Source organism: Patiria miniata, unplaced genomic scaffold, assembly GCF_015706575.1.
Source record: "Patiria miniata isolate m_02_andy unplaced genomic scaffold, ASM1570657v1 HiC_scaffold_3, whole genome shotgun sequence".
Lineage (NCBI taxonomy): Eukaryota > Metazoa > Echinodermata > Asteroidea > Valvatida > Asterinidae > Patiria > Patiria miniata.
In genome coordinates, this window is record NW_024037069.1 from 39,522,212 (window position 1) to 39,542,577 (window position 20,366).

Genomic DNA, 20,366 nt, shown 5'->3' on the forward strand with positions numbered 1-20,366 from the left:
TAGTGGAATGACCGCAAGATCTGTGGTTTGAACTCATGTTTCATCAATTTTTTTGTTGGTTGGGATGAGTTTAATTGAAGGAAAAACACTCCGAGAACCTAAGTGTCTTCCATCCACACAGCGTGATATTCATGTAGGGTGCGTGATGTGATTGGTTAAAATACGATGTATGCTGGAAAAAAAATACGCGTCCCCCTGGTAAGTTTCTCCCGGACAAAATAATTCACCGGGTCGTGCCGTCCGGGAGGACACATATACCTAGTTAAATCTGTCCTCCTGCCAATGCCCAACGTTAAAAGTCTAGCACCCAGACTGCAGATTACGCGCGCGTACGAGCGAAGCGTCGCGTCGGTGCATGCTGCAGTCATAGATAAAGAATAAAAAGACCAGGGAAGACTTTTTTATTCTATATCTATGGCTGCAGTAGATGTGGCAGCGATTATCACACACACACACACACATGTATTTTTGTATAGAACTCTACAATTCTTCAAAAGGGAAATTCATCCAATAGAAAATTTCTTTACGCGCTTTGATATTGGGAACGTTGGCCCATCCAGGGGGGGGGGTGGGTCGGAGGGGGCCGGCCCTGAGAAGATTGCGCACGATGGTTTGTGTGCCTCTTCCATTCGTAAAAAAAAGGAGTGTGCAAAATGGTGATAATAGAAATATCCCTTTCAAAGTCGTTATTTGTACGCTTTCTTTTTTTATACAGTCATAATTCAAGCACTGGCATACCGAATGTGCATATTAGTCTAGCATTGAAAGGCCAATTTATAGAAAAGAATCTGTATTTGCTTCGTTCTATCGTGCAGTGAGTCCTGGGGTCATAATCATGAAACCTTACTAAATTAGCAGCCAACTAGGCCTTAGTAGGATACTTAAATGCTTAGTAGTCTACCATTGGGTAGACAACTAAGGGCCAAGTTCGGGCAAGGACCATTAGTCGACTAGTGGTTGATTTGTGACGTAGCTTACGTCTGCGCACTAATAGCAACGTGCGAACGTCTCTAGTCAAACGCTGGTCAAAATATCGTCGCAAAACTTCTGGGTCCTGGCTCTCTGCTAGCGTTATGAATGCGCGCAGCTATTGGTTACCAGCGAAGCAATCAACCCCAGTAGGCTGGTTCCAAATAGTCGACTAGCATAGTCAACCACCGTCGACTAGACAGAGTTCGGGCAAACGTTAGTAAACCATTGGTCAACTATAGTCCTTGCGCGAACTTGGCCTAAATTGTTATTCATGAAACCTTACTAAAAACCTTGCTAACTATAGTTACATACTTGGGGAATTTAGTTGCATACTAGGAGAATTTACTTGCATACGTGAGTAACTGGAATTGGGTGCTTTTGGATGGAGTGGGCATGTATGGAATGTGATGACAACGGATACAATAGTGTGACAGGTGTATAACTATTAGGCTAATCCATGTCCAGCACTTACGTGGATTAGCAACTTACTGTGTATTGTACAATTTAACCTTCAATGACGCCCCTATAATTAAAAAAAAAAGAGGTGTGAAGTCATATTTCCTATTAATTCTGGCGATTCATAATGCAAGTTTACCTAATTTGGATTCAAATTTTAATCCGCGGGCAATTTTTTTAGTGTACTCGACGCCATGCATGGGAACAATGTGAGATAACGATCGTCCTCATGGCGTCGAGCAGTACACCGTGATTACAATATGTTGAGAGAAACGCAAAATAACTGTTTGAAAGGAGGGTTGGACATAATAATTGGCAATGGACGTAAGACATTAATGAAATGAAAACACCAAGTATAGACGTGCATGATACAAATCAATTAGGCCGACATATTGAAAAACTAGCATTTGCTTTTACTACTATTTTCAAGCATTTACTTACATTTGTAAGAATAAAAATTAAGCAAATGCTTTTACTGGAAAGCATTTCCTGAAAGCTAAAAGTATTTACTTTTTACTTGTTAGCTACTGCTAGACTAGAAGTGTTTACTTCATTCCGTATGAATAAAAAGGAGCAAATGCTTCAGATTTCAAGTATTTACTGGTCATTTTTCAAGGCTGGGTTGGGGCAACCTTGAAAATATAAAGCACATACTTCTGCGCAAAAACTGCTGCATTTATTAATATTAATCGCCCCAAAATTAACACAAATCGTTAACAAACTACATATAATTCCATACACTGTATTTTTAATAACATCTTTGCGAAATTTAAATATTTTTGTACTATTACTTTCATTACTAGAAGAAACGATAATTTCGCATTTTGTTCACGATATGAGAAGTGTTAGCGTACAGTGCGGCATAGAATGATTACGGATACATTTTATCCAACCGCACCCTGGGGACTGAACAAAATGAAATCTTTTTTTAAAAGTTGTTTAGGTCACCAATCTTTGCAAACTATATTTTTTTTTAATATTTCAATGCACAAAACTATTTGTGCATTGAATGTTGGTATGATTTTACCCGCTTTAACACATGTCTGTGATTTGTATGCAATTGTAACGTCTACAGGACACTGTGGACCTTTACAATTGTTATGAATGATGAAAATATACTTTCTGTATTCTGCAACTGGCGAAAAGTGTCATGATTTCTGCTGGATTTGAGGATCAAATGTACAATGTACTGTGCATCACCTTGAATTGGACTATTACCCTACGTTTAAACCCTCCGTGTGTGTGGCAGTTCGTACACACAAAAGACACCCTATTCAACAATTCGTCCATGAAAACAATCCAACAGTAAGAAGCATTTGCTATACCTGTTGTCTAGTAAATGCTGAACAGTAAAGGAAAACATTTATTCATACGGAATCAAGCATTTGCTTTGTACTCCAAAGTAAAGCTTTTACTTTTTGCTGTAAACTTCCTAGCATTTGCTAGTTTTTATAAATTCGACCCACTGAATCGGATCTCCCGTGGCCAACTTCCGTTGTGCCTTGCTGAATGCACGTTTGTTGTTCTGTTTATTGTATTATTTTATATACCAAATACGTAAGGAGGCTATCTGCCGAAATTGTTTTCTGTTCGATTATCTGTTTTTTCCGAAATCGCATTCATTGCGATTATTTTGGTTATAATTCCATTGAACTTCGTGTTGTGTGTTAATTACATGTTCTCCCGTTTTCAGTTTTATGTTACAATAGATCCGTACAATAGATCCGTCAGATTTAAGCCTTGACCCCCGTACCGTGTAGCACCTTTAGTTCTAAACGACACCTATATAATGGAAGGATTCCTAATTTATTGCTTTAATTAGCCATGTTAAACAGGAAAAAATGGAACCCATGATGGAAGTACTTATAGAGCATTGTTTGCCGAACTGATTTTTTCCCTGCAATAACATGGCTAATATTATTAAGTAATAAATTAGGAATCCTTCCATAATTATATTATATGTGTCGTTTAGAACTAAAGGGGTTACAAGGGGGTATAAAATCCGATGGATATGTAACACTTATTTCGAAAATCTAAATATGCAATAGGCCTTTTCCACGCTCAGTGTTTTACATGTACATGTACATGTACATGTACATGTACATCTCGTCGCCGCCAGCACTGGTCATTCACCCATGGTGGAGAATGGTATCGCCGTACAGATACGTACAATAATGAGGGTTGCCATATCAGCCAACCTCCCTGTGCAGCCAGTATGGTCAAGAATATTTTCTGAGACATGAAAAAACTGGCAAACGTTTCCATATACATGTATATGTGCATGACAACGATGATAGCCATGCATGTACAATGTATAAGCATGTTTCCTGGCTCTGTGGTATAAGGCTTGCACGGAAGCGGCACCGACTGCGCGGCAAAAGGTTTTGGAAGGAGATTCCCTTTCTCTTTGAAAGTCATTTCAAAAGATGTACGTTTCATTGAGGAAAAAAACGAAGAGTGCTCTTCATACTAACATTGACGGGTTGTTTAGGCTTGATGAATTTATACCGTGCATTGTGCTGTGGCCGATACGACGGTCAACAACGACGGATATATCAGGAACGGACCTCTACATTTAGGTAAATAATACAACAATAACTATAGTATAGAATATAGAGAGTGCCAATTTTTTTTTCTTCGATGAAATTCTATATTACATTAAAGCCTGACTATTTCTCAATTTACCCCGTTCCATTTGGGTCCATAGATCCAGAAATACCATAGCGAAAGGGTGTGTGATTGCCTATTCAATGCCTATTTCTCCGGCATGCTAGCCTAGTTATAGGGCGGATTTAGCCGGATGAACACCGTGGCGATAGAGCAATGGTTACATACCGTCAGTGCTGATGTATCTGCTGTGCTTACTTTTCCTCAGGCTGCAGGTTCCGAGGTATACTGCTGACACTGAGCACAGTGCTTCACTGAAATCTTTGGCCAAATATAGACCTTCAATCCCGGTACATAGGCCTACCGTTATTTCGTTTTACCGTTTTGGATTTCCTCAAAAACAAAAACAGTAAACGAACCATTGACTATTTTGTCGTTTTACAAAAGCCAATGAAGGTTGCTGAAAAGACAAGGTTGCTACAGATAACATTCACCCTGCGTAAACACTACAAAATAACTACTCCCAAAGTCCCACGTCCCAATCAGCCAACATTATTCTTCCATGGACGCAACTGCAAAATTAATGACAACCCCTTTACTTGGCTGCCGACGTGCCAACGCCATCGAAAATCAGCAAGATGGACCAAGCGCGCCGCGAAAATTCCGGATTCGACTGGTACCCTGTAGCGTCAATATCCTATGATCTTACGTACACCAGTACAACCCCATAGAACTCAGCACACATTGGGTGCGTTCGTTTAGCTCACCCGGCCGGGTCGACACGGGTCAGTCCCGTGCGTGTAATTTTTATTCCTAGGAGGGTTAGGGGCAATGTCATGAATAATTCATGTTTATCCATGAGAACGGACAATGACATCAACAGCATTGTTGTTAGTTACTCAACTAGTTACAATACATTAAAGCATTTTAAAGAACGGTTGTCGTCGAGCTACCACACAGTAGCCTAGTAGATAGCGAGATGAGCTTATGGATACAAAGATCCCTGGTTCGAATCCACGTCGTCGCTGCTCATTTTCATTAGCTATTTTTCTTCTCCAAATTTATCACTGAGATAATTTTTAATTAAGGGGAAAATAGAACGAGAACCTAAGTCTTGCAATGATTCAAAGGAAAAACTGAATTATTTATGACATTGCCCCTAACCCTCCTAGGAAAAAAAAATTACGCACCCGGGTCAGCCACCACAGACCCTGCTCGTGGAGCAGAGTCACTGGTGGAAGTACGTCACGTATGCGTTGTTCATTCCCTAGAAACGGATAATAAGGAGTTCCAAAGAGATATAACACGTGGGAAACAGCTATACAGTAGGCCTTTTGTTGTTCCACATCTCGGCACAGCTAGAGTGTATGGGTGAGAGGAAGCAGACAGCCTGGTTGCACGCTCAAACACCCTGACAGGAGCAACCAAGTCAAACAAACTGGTGGAACAATGTCCATGGAAACGGGACTGAGGGTGGAGTTTCGACCAGTAATGTAATAATTACCAATAGTGTACTACCGACCAGTAATGTTGTAAAAATCGACCACTGGTCTGAACAGGTGGCTACAAACCTACGGGTGAACGAAAGGGTTGTAGTGATGAGCCCACATCAACCAAACGAACGATTCGCTTCTGCACCCGAGATAAATTTCATTGGCAGGCAGAAGCTCCGGTCTATAATGTGGCAACAGTACCCATCAGGGGACGTATGGTTGTCGTAATTATATAAGTACAGAATAGCATCATTAGGAGGTAACGTTTTGTGTTAAATTGACCCCAAGTTCTATGGAAATAAGTAAATACAACCCAAGCACGGTCATAGGCCAACCGTGCTACCTTAGCAGGCGCGGATCCAGGATTTCTTTAGACGGGGGGCACACTTTTTGAGCATTTTGCTCCGAGTAATAATGCGAGCGCGGAGCGCGAAGCCCTTACGGCGTGGGGTCCGGGGCCCGCTTAAGGGCCCCGGGAAATTTTGGATTCTCGATGCTCTGTGGTGCAATCTGAGGCGACTCCTGGCCCCTTTCCCCCTGAATTATTTGAGCAAAAGTTGTTAAGCTTATAAGGATTTAAAAAAAATATATACTCTTGTTTTTACAAATGTTAAGCTACTGTGTACTTCAAATGTGCAAACCATGTATTTTCGTCTTCATAATTTCTTGCATTGTATTAAAAAAAAAAGGAATTGTATTGACTCAGATTGTAAACTGTTGCAACGGGCGATGCGCTGGGACCAGGGACTAATGCGAACGCGGAGCAGTGTCTTATGGCGTGAGGTTCGGGGCGCGGGCCCACTGAAGGGCCCCGGGAAAATTTTGATTCCAGAGATGCTCTGTGGTGCAATCTGAGGCGATTCCGGCCCCATTTCAGCAAAATGTTGTGAAGATTGCAGGTTTTTTTTTCATTATCGCTTCGGTTTGCGGTAACGCCATGTGTTTTTTTGATTTTTTGTTCATTGGTTTAAAATTGTACTCTTGTATTTCTTAATACAAGCCTAGTTAAGTTTCTTCTGTTCTTCACTTGATAACCAGGTATTTTCGACTGCATAAGGCCCGCTTAAGGGCCCCGGGAATTTTTTTGATAATTGGATGCTCTGTGGTGCAATCTGAGGCGATTCCTTTAAGTTTCTTCTGTTTTTCACTTGATAACCATTTTCGTCTGCATAATTGTTTTCGTGCATTTTATTTTTGAAACGGAATTGTATAGACTTAGTTTGTAAACTTTTGCATGCTTTCTAATGTTTTGTATCAAGTTGAAATGTTCAGTTTATCAATAAGGTAAGATTTTCTACGGAAATTTTCTACGGAAACTGACATGTTTTAGACTCCTTAAAAGCGCGTGGAAGAAATGCTGGCAAATTGTTCTTACGAAAACACACCCCTTTACTAATAGTGCGGTCCAAAGAGCAGCGTACAACGTGTATGTCGCGCTCAGACACGAGCGTGTTTTTCGTACCGGTACATACGCTCATAATGAATCGCATTTCATAAACCGATATACTATGCAGGGTTACGTATGGAGTACGTACGGTGGGATCGCAGTTTATTTCGAAGCTTCTCGAGTTCCCAGTACTGTGTCATACGGCCAGTACACAATTTTTGCAGGCCGCTGATGTTTAATATCGGCGCCGGTATTTTTGTTAGAAGGTTGCCCTCCTCCTTCCCTCCTTTTCTCTCTCCTCCCCCTCTTTTTCCCCCTGTTTTATTCATTTTTTTTTTTTTTGTGGACTAAATTTGACGGGGGGCACGTGCCCCCGCGGCCCACCCCTGGATCCGCGCCTGCTTAGGTATATGGTTAAATTGACCCCAAGTTCTAAGTAAATACAGCTCAAGTGTAGCTTCATAACCGAAGCTTACACATTGACCCCAAGTTCTAAGTAAATACAACCCAAGTATAGCGCCATGACCCAAGCTTGGGGTTAAATGTAATAACCCAATCAGTTAGTCGGTAAAACTAAATTTGGTCAGTAACCCAAGCTTGGTTAAATTGACCCAGAAATTCTAACCCAAATAATTTGGGTCGGCGCAGCCCAAGTTTCGTTACAGTTTTCACCCTATATACATACTTGGCTTAAAGTTTACGCCATTTGGATTAAAATGTAACCCGGGCAGTAATGTTCAGTGTGCTCGACCGGGCGCGTGGAGATGCGATAACCTCGTCTCCGTGGTGTCGAGCAGTACGCATTACAATAGAGAAACGGAAAGTACTGTTTGAAAGGAGGATTGGACATAATAATTGGCACTGAAGGTAAGACAAATGAAATAAAAAACACCAAGTATAGGCCTACACGATTCAAATCCCTTAGGCTTACATGATGCGGGGAATCGAATCGGAATACAAGAAGCAAGTTACCCTACCAGCCTTGATGTATTGAGGTTCAAGAGTATGACCCTGGGAACGAGGTAGCCGTTGCGCTGGGGCCAAGATAAAGCAAACAAACAAATTCAAAATGCCGACTTGAAATCCGGTGTAGCGTGAATATCAGACTCCATGAAATATGGACTTGTTGGTAGTATTGCGCATGCGTAAGTATGATAATAGCCTATAGGCCTATAGGAGACTGGAGACTGACCTGTCACGTGCGAGGGATTAACCAATAATAGGGAAAAGGAGTCCGATTTTCATAGGAATCGGATTTTCATATGATATGATATGACACCGGTCAAAGGGCACTTGGACTTTGTCACGGCTACCGTATTCTGTAGTTCAATGCGGAGTTAATGGAGTCAATGCGGTATGCGGTACATGATACGCGCAGAATTCTATATCCATGTATATCTTGCATCATTTTAATAATGAAAATGACCTCCCCGAGACAACGATGATAGATATACAAGTCATGTATAAGCTTGCACAAAAGCCCCGAAGACGGCAAAAAAATTTGGCAGTTGATCCTGTTTCGCTTTGAAAAATTCATGATGCACGTTTTGTTGAGGAAAAAACGAAGGGTGCTCTTAATATTACTATTGACGGGCTGTTTAGGCTTGATGAATTTATACCGTGCATTGTGCTGGGTATACGACGATCATCAAGTTCAACGATGGATATATCAGGAAGGGACCTCTACATCCAGGTAAATACATGTAATACAACAACAGCGGGCCTAGGCTCGCCATCTTGGTATGAAGACCGGCGATCTACAAAGACTGGATAGCGTACAGGAAGCCGCAGATTGAAGCCATATTGGAGAGACCGGCTGATGATCCATAAAGGACAACTTAATAATTGCAGTCTTCATAGGCAGTTGTGATCACGGCGTTCACTTTTGTAGCATTGTGGCTCCACCACTTCTGACCATGGTTCACGATTTTTCAAACGTCGTGGTCAGGTGTATAGGGCTACTTTTTGAATGCCGCCGTTCACTTCTTGCGACGTTTGGGAGAACTCTTGTTTAGTCGCCACAAATGCAGAACAAGAATGGGTATACATGTACATGTAGACACAGCACCATCACCACATGCCCCAAACCTTACCCCATCCCCCACCCGCCCCCCACCCCAACCCCACCCAAACTCCAATCCTTATCTCCTTCCCCCTGCACCCACTTACCCTATCCTCCCCATCCCTCCTTACCCACTCCTACACATCCCCATCCTAACCCCTACTCAAATCCCTATATCCCGCCCACCCACTCTAAAAATACATAGTGTAATTTTTTGTTGAGTAAAGTTATTGGGTAAAATAATTGAGTACATTTTTAAACAAAAATTGATTTAAACCCCAAAACATTATTACGCATCACTTGTGTAATAACAAAATACGAGTTTTACACTTCCACACGGTAAATTTTGCTCAATAATGCCGACCAATGGGTTAGGCTATCCGGTATTTTACGTGCAATTGACAAAGGCCTGCTTTCTTTTCATGAAAGGTTCCTTTCAAAGTTTGTTCAACCATTACATTAAGCAAGAGACTTGGTCATTGAAAACTGTGGTTTGTTGTGACAGTCTTATTGAAAACTTTTGAAACTAGTGGGAACTATTCATTTTACTGGATTCAGTCACTGAGGTCTATTTTCTGGAATGAAACCTTCTCGCTGCAACTATAAACTGCATTTATAAACACCTTGAGTGGCCTTTTTGGGCCTTGTGTTGGGCGACTTCAATTGAAAAAAATCTATTTTTTCATGTACAAACTGTTACACTTCAAATAAACAAGATTTGATAGCATAGTATCACTCAACTTTGGTGTGTGGCCTCATAAGTATTCCTCCATGACTGAATACACGTTCGATGGGGGAGCTATAGTAGCAGGAACAGACAGCACCCTCATAGCAAGAGGAAAGAGTCTGGGGAGGCTGTTCTTATTTACCAACCAGAAGTGCAGGCAGGCATTACGCAACGTAACAGCTCAGCTCACTGATATGATCTACAGCTGCAGCTGGGCGAAGTAGAAACCTCGCAAGCCAAAGTCCGTTTTTTAATGCACGTAAGGCGTAAACCGATAGCTAATTAAAAGTATAATAGCTTAATTAAAGTGTATTGGGTCGCTCGAGTAGCGTCTGACTTGGGTTGGTAACAAGTCATTTTTTGCAATCCCAAGTCAAGTCACAAGTCATTGTTTACAAGTCCAAGTCAAGTCACAAGTCAAAGTTGGTATTTACAAGTCAAGTCACAAATCACAAAAATAGCGACTCCAGTCCGACTCGAGTCCAAGTCACATGACTCGAGTCAGCAACTCTGGTCCTGGAGTGCTGGATGGTAACTCATGGCCGATGAAAACTGATGTGCAAATTAATAGACGTCAGCCTGCCCCATCTTTAAAGCTGTTTTTCTTGTAAATATTTTCAAAGTATCTGTTATAATGGTCCTATAGTCTTTGCCACCAAAGCACTTTTTTCCTATATGAATTTCTTGCTTTAGCAGCTTGACAACTTTGTTATGTAGGCCTATATAGGGCCCAAATGCATGGAAACCCTTTCTTTGCGGTTTGGGCATTATGGGCATACCTTGGGTAAAGAAATGTAATCAATAAAACAATTATTGTATCTTTCAGCTTATTTCAAGCGAGATATGGGTCTAGATTTACTACTCCTGAGTTAATGGCGGCAGTTGGTAAACTGAATGCAACGCTTTTAAAGTCATGGTCAGGCAATCAACAGGAGCTCGACACATTTAGGTGCGTATTACGGTTAACTTAAAAAAAACACCACATGCATTGAATTTACACTGGAATGTATATTTATGCATATTTCTATTCCCCTGAAATGTATGAAAACTATGAGAAATTCCCGTGCTTTTGGGAGGGAAAAGTGCCCTTTTTTAAACACACACTTTTCTTGGTTTTCCAGACAACAGAGGGCGCTGTTGCCGTGATTTCACTTTAGGCACACACTCTTCAATTGCTTTTCTGTTAAAATTGTGAACTGGAAAATTTGCCCAACGAAAACATTTTGTTAATAACGCTTAATCATTGATCAGTTGGCATGTACTGGAACAACAATGATTCACTACAACAAGCATGAAAATTGCCGCAGCAAAAATTTAAACATCCTACCCATCTCTGATTCTGTAAAGCAGTTGTATAAAAGTGAACTTTCTGCCTTGAATGACATCATGATTTTTTTTGCTAATGAATATGGAAATTTCATTAGCATAAAAACTATAACAAAAGACTCAAAGACTACTTGAAAATGTCAAAATGAAGATTGAAAATATGTTAAGAGGAACATGTATAAGTGCATTTCAAAAAAAATCCAATATGCATGGAACCCTCTGAAACTTTAGTGAAAGGAAAAATTCACACAAAATGTTTGGCAAATAACACTGCCTGTAGTGTTTCACCCAACTTTTTGTTCAGTGTTCTGACATAATTTTGCGTGCAATATTACAGCATAGCGTGCAATATTACAGCCATATAATTCACACAAAATGTTTGGCAAATAACACTGCCTGTAGTGTTTCACCCAACTTTTTGTTCAGTGTTCTGACATAATTTTGCGTGCAATATTACAGCATAGCGTGCAATATTACAGCCACACAAAATGTTTGGCAAATAACACTGCCTGTAGTGTTTCACCCAACTTTTTGTTCAGTGTTCTGACATAATTTTGCGTGCAATATTACAGCATAGCGTGCAATATTACAGCCATATAATTATTATGATCATTTGCTGTTCATGCATTTTGTTCGTTTCCTATGACAACACCACTCAAAATCCGTAGAAGAACGTTCAAAGCCTATAACCTGTTGAAGTTTCAGCTCTCTGTGAGTGGATGTTACACTTTTCAAGAAAACAGTGAAAACCATAATACGCAACCTTTTGATCACAAAACACGATGTCGTCTGCACAACTCTTCATTTCTTTGGAAATCACCAATACACACTTTCTTGATGTCTTCTAAATGACAGCAAGCCAGACGAAATAATTTCACGGGGTGATTAGTACCAGTATACGATCTTTAATGCAAGTAAGGTCTTTGCTAATAATTCGGTACGTTTAACTTTGGGGATAAATGCAAAATGATCCTGTTTGCCTTTAAATTCAGTGTTTGTTTTGAATAATTGCAGACAGTACCTAGTATCAGCGCTGTGGAGAGAAGGTAAAACGTATCCCTTTTACCTGACAAAAGCATATATTAAAGTTGGAGACAGTCTGCCGTTTTACGGAAGCGGCCGACCACAGAATGTATCAGAATCACTCTGGAGCAGTCTGCCGGAGGTGAGTGTTGCGACTGTGAATTACTAGCGATTTAATAAATATGTGTTGTGATTTTAATTTCAAGTTCAAGTTCAAGTTTGGTTTGTTTCCACTTTGACACAACAATAAGTAAATAAATACATTGAGCGAGAGCAATAATAATATAAGGATACTAAAGACTAAAGAAAGACTCTCTTTTAAAGAAAACTGGTGACGTAGCGGAGGGGACCACATTTCGAAGCAGGGCTTGTGAGGTATGGGTCCCCTATTGTTACATAGTAAAGTTACATAACACACAATACAAGAACGTTTACAATGTAATACACAGAGAGACAGAACACAAAGACGGAGAAAACAAATTCAACATGGAATTAAATACAAAGGGGAGGTAGACAAATAATTTTAATTAGATAATAACTAGGCCAAGAATACTTAGAACAAAGGGCATTTTGAGCTTTTTCTTGAAAGCAAACACAGTTTCGGAACAGCTAAGATTAGGGGCTAGGAGGGAGTTCCAGTATTTAGGGCTACAGTATCTGATTGATTTTTGGGCAAAATATGTGCGAGTATCGGGGATATGAAACTGAGAGGCTTGTCTAGTTTGATGGGTATGGGTGTGGACCTCTACATTAAAAAAAAATAAAAAATCAAAGACACTAGGGAGGTCCTTATTAATGAATTGAAACATGAAAGAGCCGGTTTGGAGATTGTAAATATCTTGAATTTTTAAAGTATTGTGTTGCAAGAAAAGAGGGTCGGAATGAGTGCGAAAATCAGCAAAATGGATAATTCTAAGGTTTTTTTTCTGTAAAATCAACAATCTGTTGAGCTAATATCCCATAATTAATATAAGATAAAACAAGAGAGAAACAAGAGTGGAATACAGGATCATATCCATTCATCCAAAATATAACTCGCTCGTGGATCGTATCAAAAAGCTTACTGAGATTACTGAAACTAAACAACCTGTGGAATTATTTCGTCTGGCTTGCTGTCATTTAGAAGAAATCGAGAAAAAATGAATTAATGTGGGTGATTTCCAATCAGTCAATTGTTTGTTTTTTCTTTTGTGAAATAAAGAGTTCTATCGACGAAATTGTGTTTCGTGATCAAAATGTTGTAGGCATCATGGCATTGTTTTCTCGAAAGGTGTACAATATCCACTGAGCTGAAACTTCAACAGTTTAGGTTTTTGAACATTCTTCTTTGGATTTCGAGTGGAGTTATTATTGGGAAAAGAACAAAAGGCATGAAAAGCAAATGATCATAATATGCCCTGAAAACATAAAACACAGGTAGCTATAGCGTATTTCACAGGTAAACAAGAATGTTTGTGTTTTTTTTGCGCACGAGTCAGGATGCCAGAATAAGGATTCGAGGCTTACATGGAAAGTGCTGTGATAACGCAGGCACATTATAATAAAGGCGAAATCAAGCACAAAATGGCGAATAGACAAGAAATTGCAAAAAAAAGGTCATTATTACCGTACATGCAGTATGCATTATATAGCGCACGTACTCAGCGATCGATCATTCATTAGCACACCTCACTCATACCTTGAATGGATGAGTGTGACCGTTAGCTTGAACAGACCTTGTTGCTTATGGCAACATAATTTGTCAATTCAGTGAAATTCAATTCAAACTCACATTTATTTCAATACCAGCATGAGAAAACCGATTAAGTACATAAATAAATTAATGGAGTTTGTCAAAAAGGTGAAAACGGCGAAATATATGTGTGGAGCATCTTCTGGAAGCCTAGGCTTGTGGCAAGATGCCTTGGACGGACAAACACAAAACAGAAAAAAAACAAGTACACACGGACAGTTGGACCGAACATAATGTTCGTGGCTGTGCAAAATATCAATTCCCTAGTCGATGAGGCATTCTCATCAGATTCAGAATAAAAATAGAATGGTAAAATGTGGAAGGGGAAAAAACGCGGTATATTCCTATAATTAGTGATTTCTTTCACATAAAACTATCTTCGAAGACAACTTGTTCTTTAAATCTTTACAGTCGGGATTATCATATTTCTCCGCACGGTGTGTGCTTATCTGTAGCGTTTATTTTAGGGTAAAACTGGTAAAAAAGACTACGATTGGACAATAATGATCCGATTAAAGATGCGTTTTCGTGCATGCTCTTAAACAAAACTCTTTTCCCTAACGAATGTCCAATTTGTAGGTATTTTTTTTTACGAAAAAAGCCTACTGTTTTCCTATTTTGGGCGTCTTTGACCCTGCACACAAGTGATGAAAGGGCAAATTGAATGCCTTTTTTTGTTCTGTGTGTATTGCTGTTTTAGACACCCATTGTACGGTCTGACAGACGGTTCCAAACGTGCTCGATTGTCGGGTCCAGTGGGATTCTACTTGGGTCAGGCTGTGGCCACGAGATCGACAAAGCAGAATTTGTCATTAGGTAGGTTATCGAAATTATTCTGACCAGAAAAAAATGTCTCAACGCACTCTACAGGGTGAGTAAAAAAAACGAAACCCAAATGTCGGGACCATTGTTTTAGTGAAGTTCTGCATGTAGCACTTTCAAAATCTAGGATATTAAAGCCCAATTCATAAGCTTTCTTTTAGTACAAGAATCATTCAAATCACTAATGTACTTTTCATGTTACGGAATTTTAAAAACAACCACCGTTTTACAATTCTGTCCACGGATCACAAAAAGGTAAAGTGTTCTTTCAGCAAAATGAAAACAATCACATATAGGTTGCATGTAAATTGTTCTCAATTTTCTGAAAGAACGCACACCTTGTGTGTGATCCGTGGACGGAACAATAAAACGGTGGTTGTGTTTGAAATTCCGTAACTGGAAAAGTACATAAGTGATTTGAATGATTCTTGTACTAAAAGAAAGCTTATGAATTGGGCTTTCATATCCTAGATTTTGAAAATGCTATATGCAAAACTTCACTGAAACAATGTTCCCGACATTTGGGTTTCGGGTTTTTTTTTTACTCACCCTGTAGATACATTGGTCAACAGACAAGATAAAGTTTACAGTAGCACCATAACAAATCTATTTTGTTAGGTTCGAGAAAGAGCCGGCCTGGGGAACTCGACCATAGTCTGCCCCTCGTCAGGAGACGTTGAGTTTCCCTGGTTCCTTTCAGAACCTCACAACCTACGTTGCATGATGCAACCGTAAACTTTACCTTGTTGCTATCTTCACCATGCAAACCTTCAAATCTTATCAGATACTTATATTACGCTAACATCATCTCCCATTTATTACATTATTGCTTTGAATATGATAAGGGATGTCCAATAAAAACAGTAATGTAGTAACCGATGGCAAAAGCATTTTGTGTGCAAGGCCCAGCACCGTCGCCAGCTATGGGTATGGGGGGGGGGGAAGTGGCTTCTAGGGGGCACACCACAAAGAAAAAAAACACGATTGTAGTTATTTTATGGTCTTTGCCGATGGGGGTGGGGGATGGGGGCAATTGTTCGCCGGGGGGGGGGTGGGGGTTCGTACCATTATTATGGCGACTTGTCTTATAGGCAAGCTTTACATTTTCTACATTTTGAAAACTAGAACAACATTTCATTGACAATAATTATATTACCGTTGATTATTCAGCTGGTCAAGAAAAAGAGTGAAACAGTCCTGACAGTGGTTAAGTTTGGTTATTTTTTTTAAGGTCGGGACGTTTTATAATACGTTTGATTAGCAATCAGTTTCAAAAACGTTCTTATTTTGTTGCCAGATTCAACGTGGCTACGGTTAGCGGTTTCAAAGCAGACGTTGGTCGCAAGACGAATCTCACCACGCTAAACCCTACTTACGTCCGAAATAGGTACACATTTTATTCATTTTATACATTCCGTTTACGTTGAAAACATCTCGTAAACAGGTATTTATACAACTTAAAACGGAATGTAGGCCTACATACAGGGTGAGTCAAAAGGCGGAACCCAAAGCCCCAAAATTATATTTCATATATTTAAAAAATATGTATAATGACTGGAAAGCCAATTTCATAAGCTACTTTTAGATGAAAAAAATGCTGAAATTGCTCAATCCGTTCAAAGAATAGGGGGATCACCCTTTAAATACAATGACCTTGAAACCTCTTTCGTCCAAAAATGCGAATTCAAGAATCGTCGTCACAATTGTCTTTAAACATCACCAGCAATAAAACCTCAGTTTAAAAGTTAAAAATATTCAACAAAGTCCGTTTGGAGGCCCGTCTTTAAAAAAAAAAGTTAGATTTTATAAATCATATTGTTTGCCTAACCAGGTTTGTTAATAAAGATATTGTGCACTTCAGTTGTTGACAGTTGTTGCAACAAGTATTCTGTGTCATTTTCTTTGTTGTTCAAAACAGTCAGAATACACACTAAACTGAGGTTTTTTTGGGACGAAACAGGGTCATTGCGTTTAAATGGTGATATTCTTTGAACGGATTGAGCAATTTCAATATTATTTTTCTTCTAAAAGTAGCTTATGAAATTGGCTTTCCAGTCGTTATTATGTTTGGTGCTACATGTTTTGTTTTTTTAATATGAAATGTAATTTTTGGGGTTTGGGTTCCGCTTTTTTTTTTACTCACCCTGTATAACATTTGTTATTCCTCAAAAGTCAAATTTCAGTTAAAGGAAGCTGCAAAACCTTCTACTGGCTTGGTAGGCCTTCATGGATATCTGAACAACGAATCTGACTCAAAAGTTAACCTAGTTTTTTTGTACTGTAGTAAATGGCGTTTATAACTTGTTTAAAATAGGCCTACACCCATTGGGTATGTGAAAAGGCTTTGCAGTGTACTTTTTTTTGTAAAAGAAACGCCTCAAGATTTATACACATACATCTTGTATGGGTTTAGATCAAGGAGATTAGTAAAGGCCTACTTTATTTTAGAATCTGCCGTCCCCCCACCCTAAAAAAAAATCCAAAGTTTCATATGAATAACTTGCATCGGTGATTGGTGATTGTCATATTATTTTCAGAACTTGTCGTGACCCACTCCAAACATCTACAGAGTGATCTTTATGATATGGTGTTCTTATCCCGGTGCATTAAAAAGTATTTCTAATAATAATTTGTTATAGAGAAGTTCATAACGAAAATAACCATGTCAATTATTGATTCGCCAGGTTTGGGTCCCTGCAGTCCAAAGCAAACATCAAAGCCTTCAAGGCGAAGATGGAGCAGTTCCGGGGCCAGGGGAGCCTCCTCATGCTCCCTGCGTTCGGGATCAGTGGGTTTCAGAAGATATCGCTGAGGGTAGCCGAGACATTAAGTGGAGGGGATTTGATGACACCGGTCTACGGAGACCCGAGGCACTTCTTGGCTGTCAAGTCGCTATGGCAACCGATTCTGAACACGAGGAAATTACCAACCACAGGTAACATTTCCCGCCGCACGCCTTTCCGAGTTTACCGCGGTTCACCAGATCACCAGAACGTTTTTTTTCACAGTTGCGGAGACCGCAACGTTTACCGCACACACACATGCCCGATTCCGTTCTACAGAGTGGATAAAAAAAAAACCCGAAACCGAGATGTTATTGCTAATTGGAACAGAAGTAGGGCACATGTGAATCACAGGGCGATAACCTCTGTTAGGGTTGAATCTCCTCTTTAAAATGACATCCTGATCATGTCCTTACATTCACTGAGCAGTGACCAATTTTATGAAAGGGTCTATTTGGAGACTTGCGCCACTTTTCATGGTGAAATGTCTTCCCCCCACCTGATAGCTTTTCACACTGTGACAATTGACACAACAAAAGCCACAATTGAAAAGAGCCTTTTTAGGGCCTAATCATGATCCAAATTTCACAGAAATACAAGCTCACAGTCCTGTACACGGCTTCCACCCTTCTTTTTTTTTTTACAAACCCTCAAGTTCATGGCCCAGAAAATGCTCTTATTCGGAAGAATTCGAAGGCATGCAAATCGTGATTTGGCCGGCGTAGGTACTTTTGGACCGATTTCCTGGTCTGCACTCTTGTACATCTCGTAATGGCCGACGAGCCATCCAAATTTGGATCAGTGGGCCTAGTATGGGTGCACCCCTGTATTAAAATTCCCATAGACACTAGTGCTAAATGCTCATATTCAGAATTCTTTTTAGAATACTCAGAACTTCAAAGGTATTTAAGCTGCACAGAAAAAATGTTGATCAACATGTCATCTTTAATTTTCTTTTCATTTTTTGGTGGGTTGACCATTGACTTTTCGAGGGATTCTCACCCAAAGAAGACGATCCTTTTTTCCCAAAGCGGAAAAGAAGCAATCATGACAAACGATGCCTCCACAACATGGTTAAATAGCACCACTTTCGAGCCCAATTGTATCCAAAAGGCCCAGAATTGGAAGCCCCAAGTCCGGGCCAGAGGTTCATTACCATAATCTCCTCAATTCCTCAATTTATGGCTCTCAGCACTCTCTAATATAGAATATTTTGAAGGTATAACTTTTATTCATGAGCTCGGCGGATGGGCACCCCTATACACTGTTGATAAGCTGCCATCTTTACTTTGTTTTTCCGTGCAGGGTTGTACTTGTTGACAGCAGCGTTTGAGTTTTGTGAGCACATCAACCTGTTCGGGGCCTGGCCTTTCGAGAAATCTCCGGCGAACAGGAATGTATCGTATCACTATCACGACAACGTCACACAGTCTACAAAACACAACTTCCACGGCGAGTTCTGGTATATGCTCAAAATGCACAATTCGGGCATCATCAAATTGCAATACTCAGACTGTTTATAGAAGATATCCATTATAGGATATCAAAATTTAATATAGAGCTACATATAGCAACTTGGCATTCCCGTTATAATGTCAGTTTTGCTTTTTATCAATGATTTTACTTTACAACTCGTTTTATCTGTAAAAAAAATTAAATATTTTTTAAACATATAAATATTTTTATTAATGTTTTACGGAAGCCAACTTGTGTTAAAGGACCTCTTGTCAAAATCTGTTTCTCTTGGGGTAATTCTTCGAGAGCAGTTGGTTTTGTCATTTTACCTTAATATTTGTGTTTTTTGCTTTGCTTATGGTTTAGTTACTTTCAGAGGAAATTCTTACTTTGAGGGAAAAATTATAAAGTCAATGTTTTTTTGTTTTTTTTACGTCATCTTTAATGAGGGTAAAGGCACTGCTTTCCCCAAACCCTCAAGGTTATAATGAGAACTATGAGACCCATTATTCTAGCACCTTTATAAGGATTTACAAGGTGCTGCGGTGCATATTGCAGCCACTGCTAGAAACACCGGGGCAAACCTCTTCTCTTAGCGGTAAGTGTAACTGGGTTCTTTAACGTGCATTACACAACACACGGCACTACGGCTTTGCATCCCATCCGAAGGACAAAGCAATAATGGTAAAGTGTCTTGCTTAAGAGCACAAGCACCATGTTCCCACGGTCAGGATTCGAACTCATGTACCACGGCACACGAGTCGAACATCGTAACCATTGGACCACAGCACCTCATCTTCTCTCGTGTAAATATTTGGGGGGGGGGGGAACTATGGTTTCATCAATTTCATATTCTGGGACTAAAGAACATTGACCATACCTAAAGCCGTGTCCACCAGTCCAGGGACTGTGTGATAGCTTCTAATCTATGGTTTCTTGCCAGATCTTCATGGCTATAGTCTGCTAGCTCCTGTCAGTGAGCTCAGTCCTCGTGATGCGTACACATCTGAGACGATCTTACCTCACAGAGCATTACATGTATATGTTCACGAGATGAACACTACCAGATTTAGTATTTAAGAAAAAGATGGCCGCTTATTTTCTGAAACACCACAATGCATGTGATCATACATTTCAATTCATAAACAAATTCTGCTTGGGGTAATCTATGATTGATTTTGCGATATATTGTACAGTTCTAAAGCAATAAATTCAGAAGTCAAAGTGCTATTAGGCCTATATATTATCATATATAGTATATAAGTATCAAGATTTAATTTGAAAAAGAAGGTTAATTTAATGTTCCTGACTCTCAGGGTTTTTTTTTGCCATATCGGTGCTTGAATTTTTTTTCGATAGATTTGCATTCATTCTTTCGATCTTATTGTTCTCTTGGTTCGTTGGTAAATGTTATTATTTTTTTAAAATAATGTGTGATACAATGAGGATTAGAGGCCCGGTCGCCACTAGAACTGAGCCGCAGAGAATGCCCATTATTTGAATAATAAGTACATTCATTAC

The 20,366-nt window shown here is 39.7% G+C and overlaps 1 protein-coding gene across 1 annotated transcript; it reads left to right on the forward strand.

Annotated features, from left to right (window-relative positions):
- Positions 1-3,633: 3,633 nt before the first annotated feature.
- On the forward strand, positions 3,634-19,123 carry LOC119738862 (CMP-N-acetylneuraminate-poly-alpha-2,8-sialyltransferase-like). The gene is made up of 7 exons (XM_038213835.1): positions 3,634-4,007; positions 10,531-10,653; positions 12,045-12,195; positions 14,486-14,601; positions 15,905-15,994; positions 17,292-17,542; positions 18,696-19,123. The coding sequence occupies exons 1-7, from the start codon at positions 3,925-3,927 to the stop codon at positions 18,911-18,913; spliced, it is 1,032 nt and encodes a 343-aa protein (XP_038069763.1). The 5' UTR covers positions 3,634-3,924; the 3' UTR covers positions 18,914-19,123.
- The last annotated feature ends 1,243 nt before the right edge of the window (positions 19,124-20,366 follow it).

What these genes read in the sequence shown, in the direction of transcription:
- LOC119738862 (XM_038213835.1), top strand. Translation starts at nt 3,925, where the DNA reads ATGAATTTATACCGTGCATTGTGCTGTGGCCGATACGACGGTCAACAA. An exon ending in CCTACTTACGTCCGAAATAG is followed by an intron (nt 15,995 to 17,291) that starts GTACACATTTTA and finishes TTGATTCGCCAG; the next exon opens with GTTTGGGTCCCTGCAGTCCA. An exon ending in GAGGAAATTACCAACCACAG is followed by an intron (nt 17,543 to 18,695) that starts GTAACATTTCCC and finishes TTTTCCGTGCAG; the next exon opens with GGTTGTACTTGTTGACAGCA.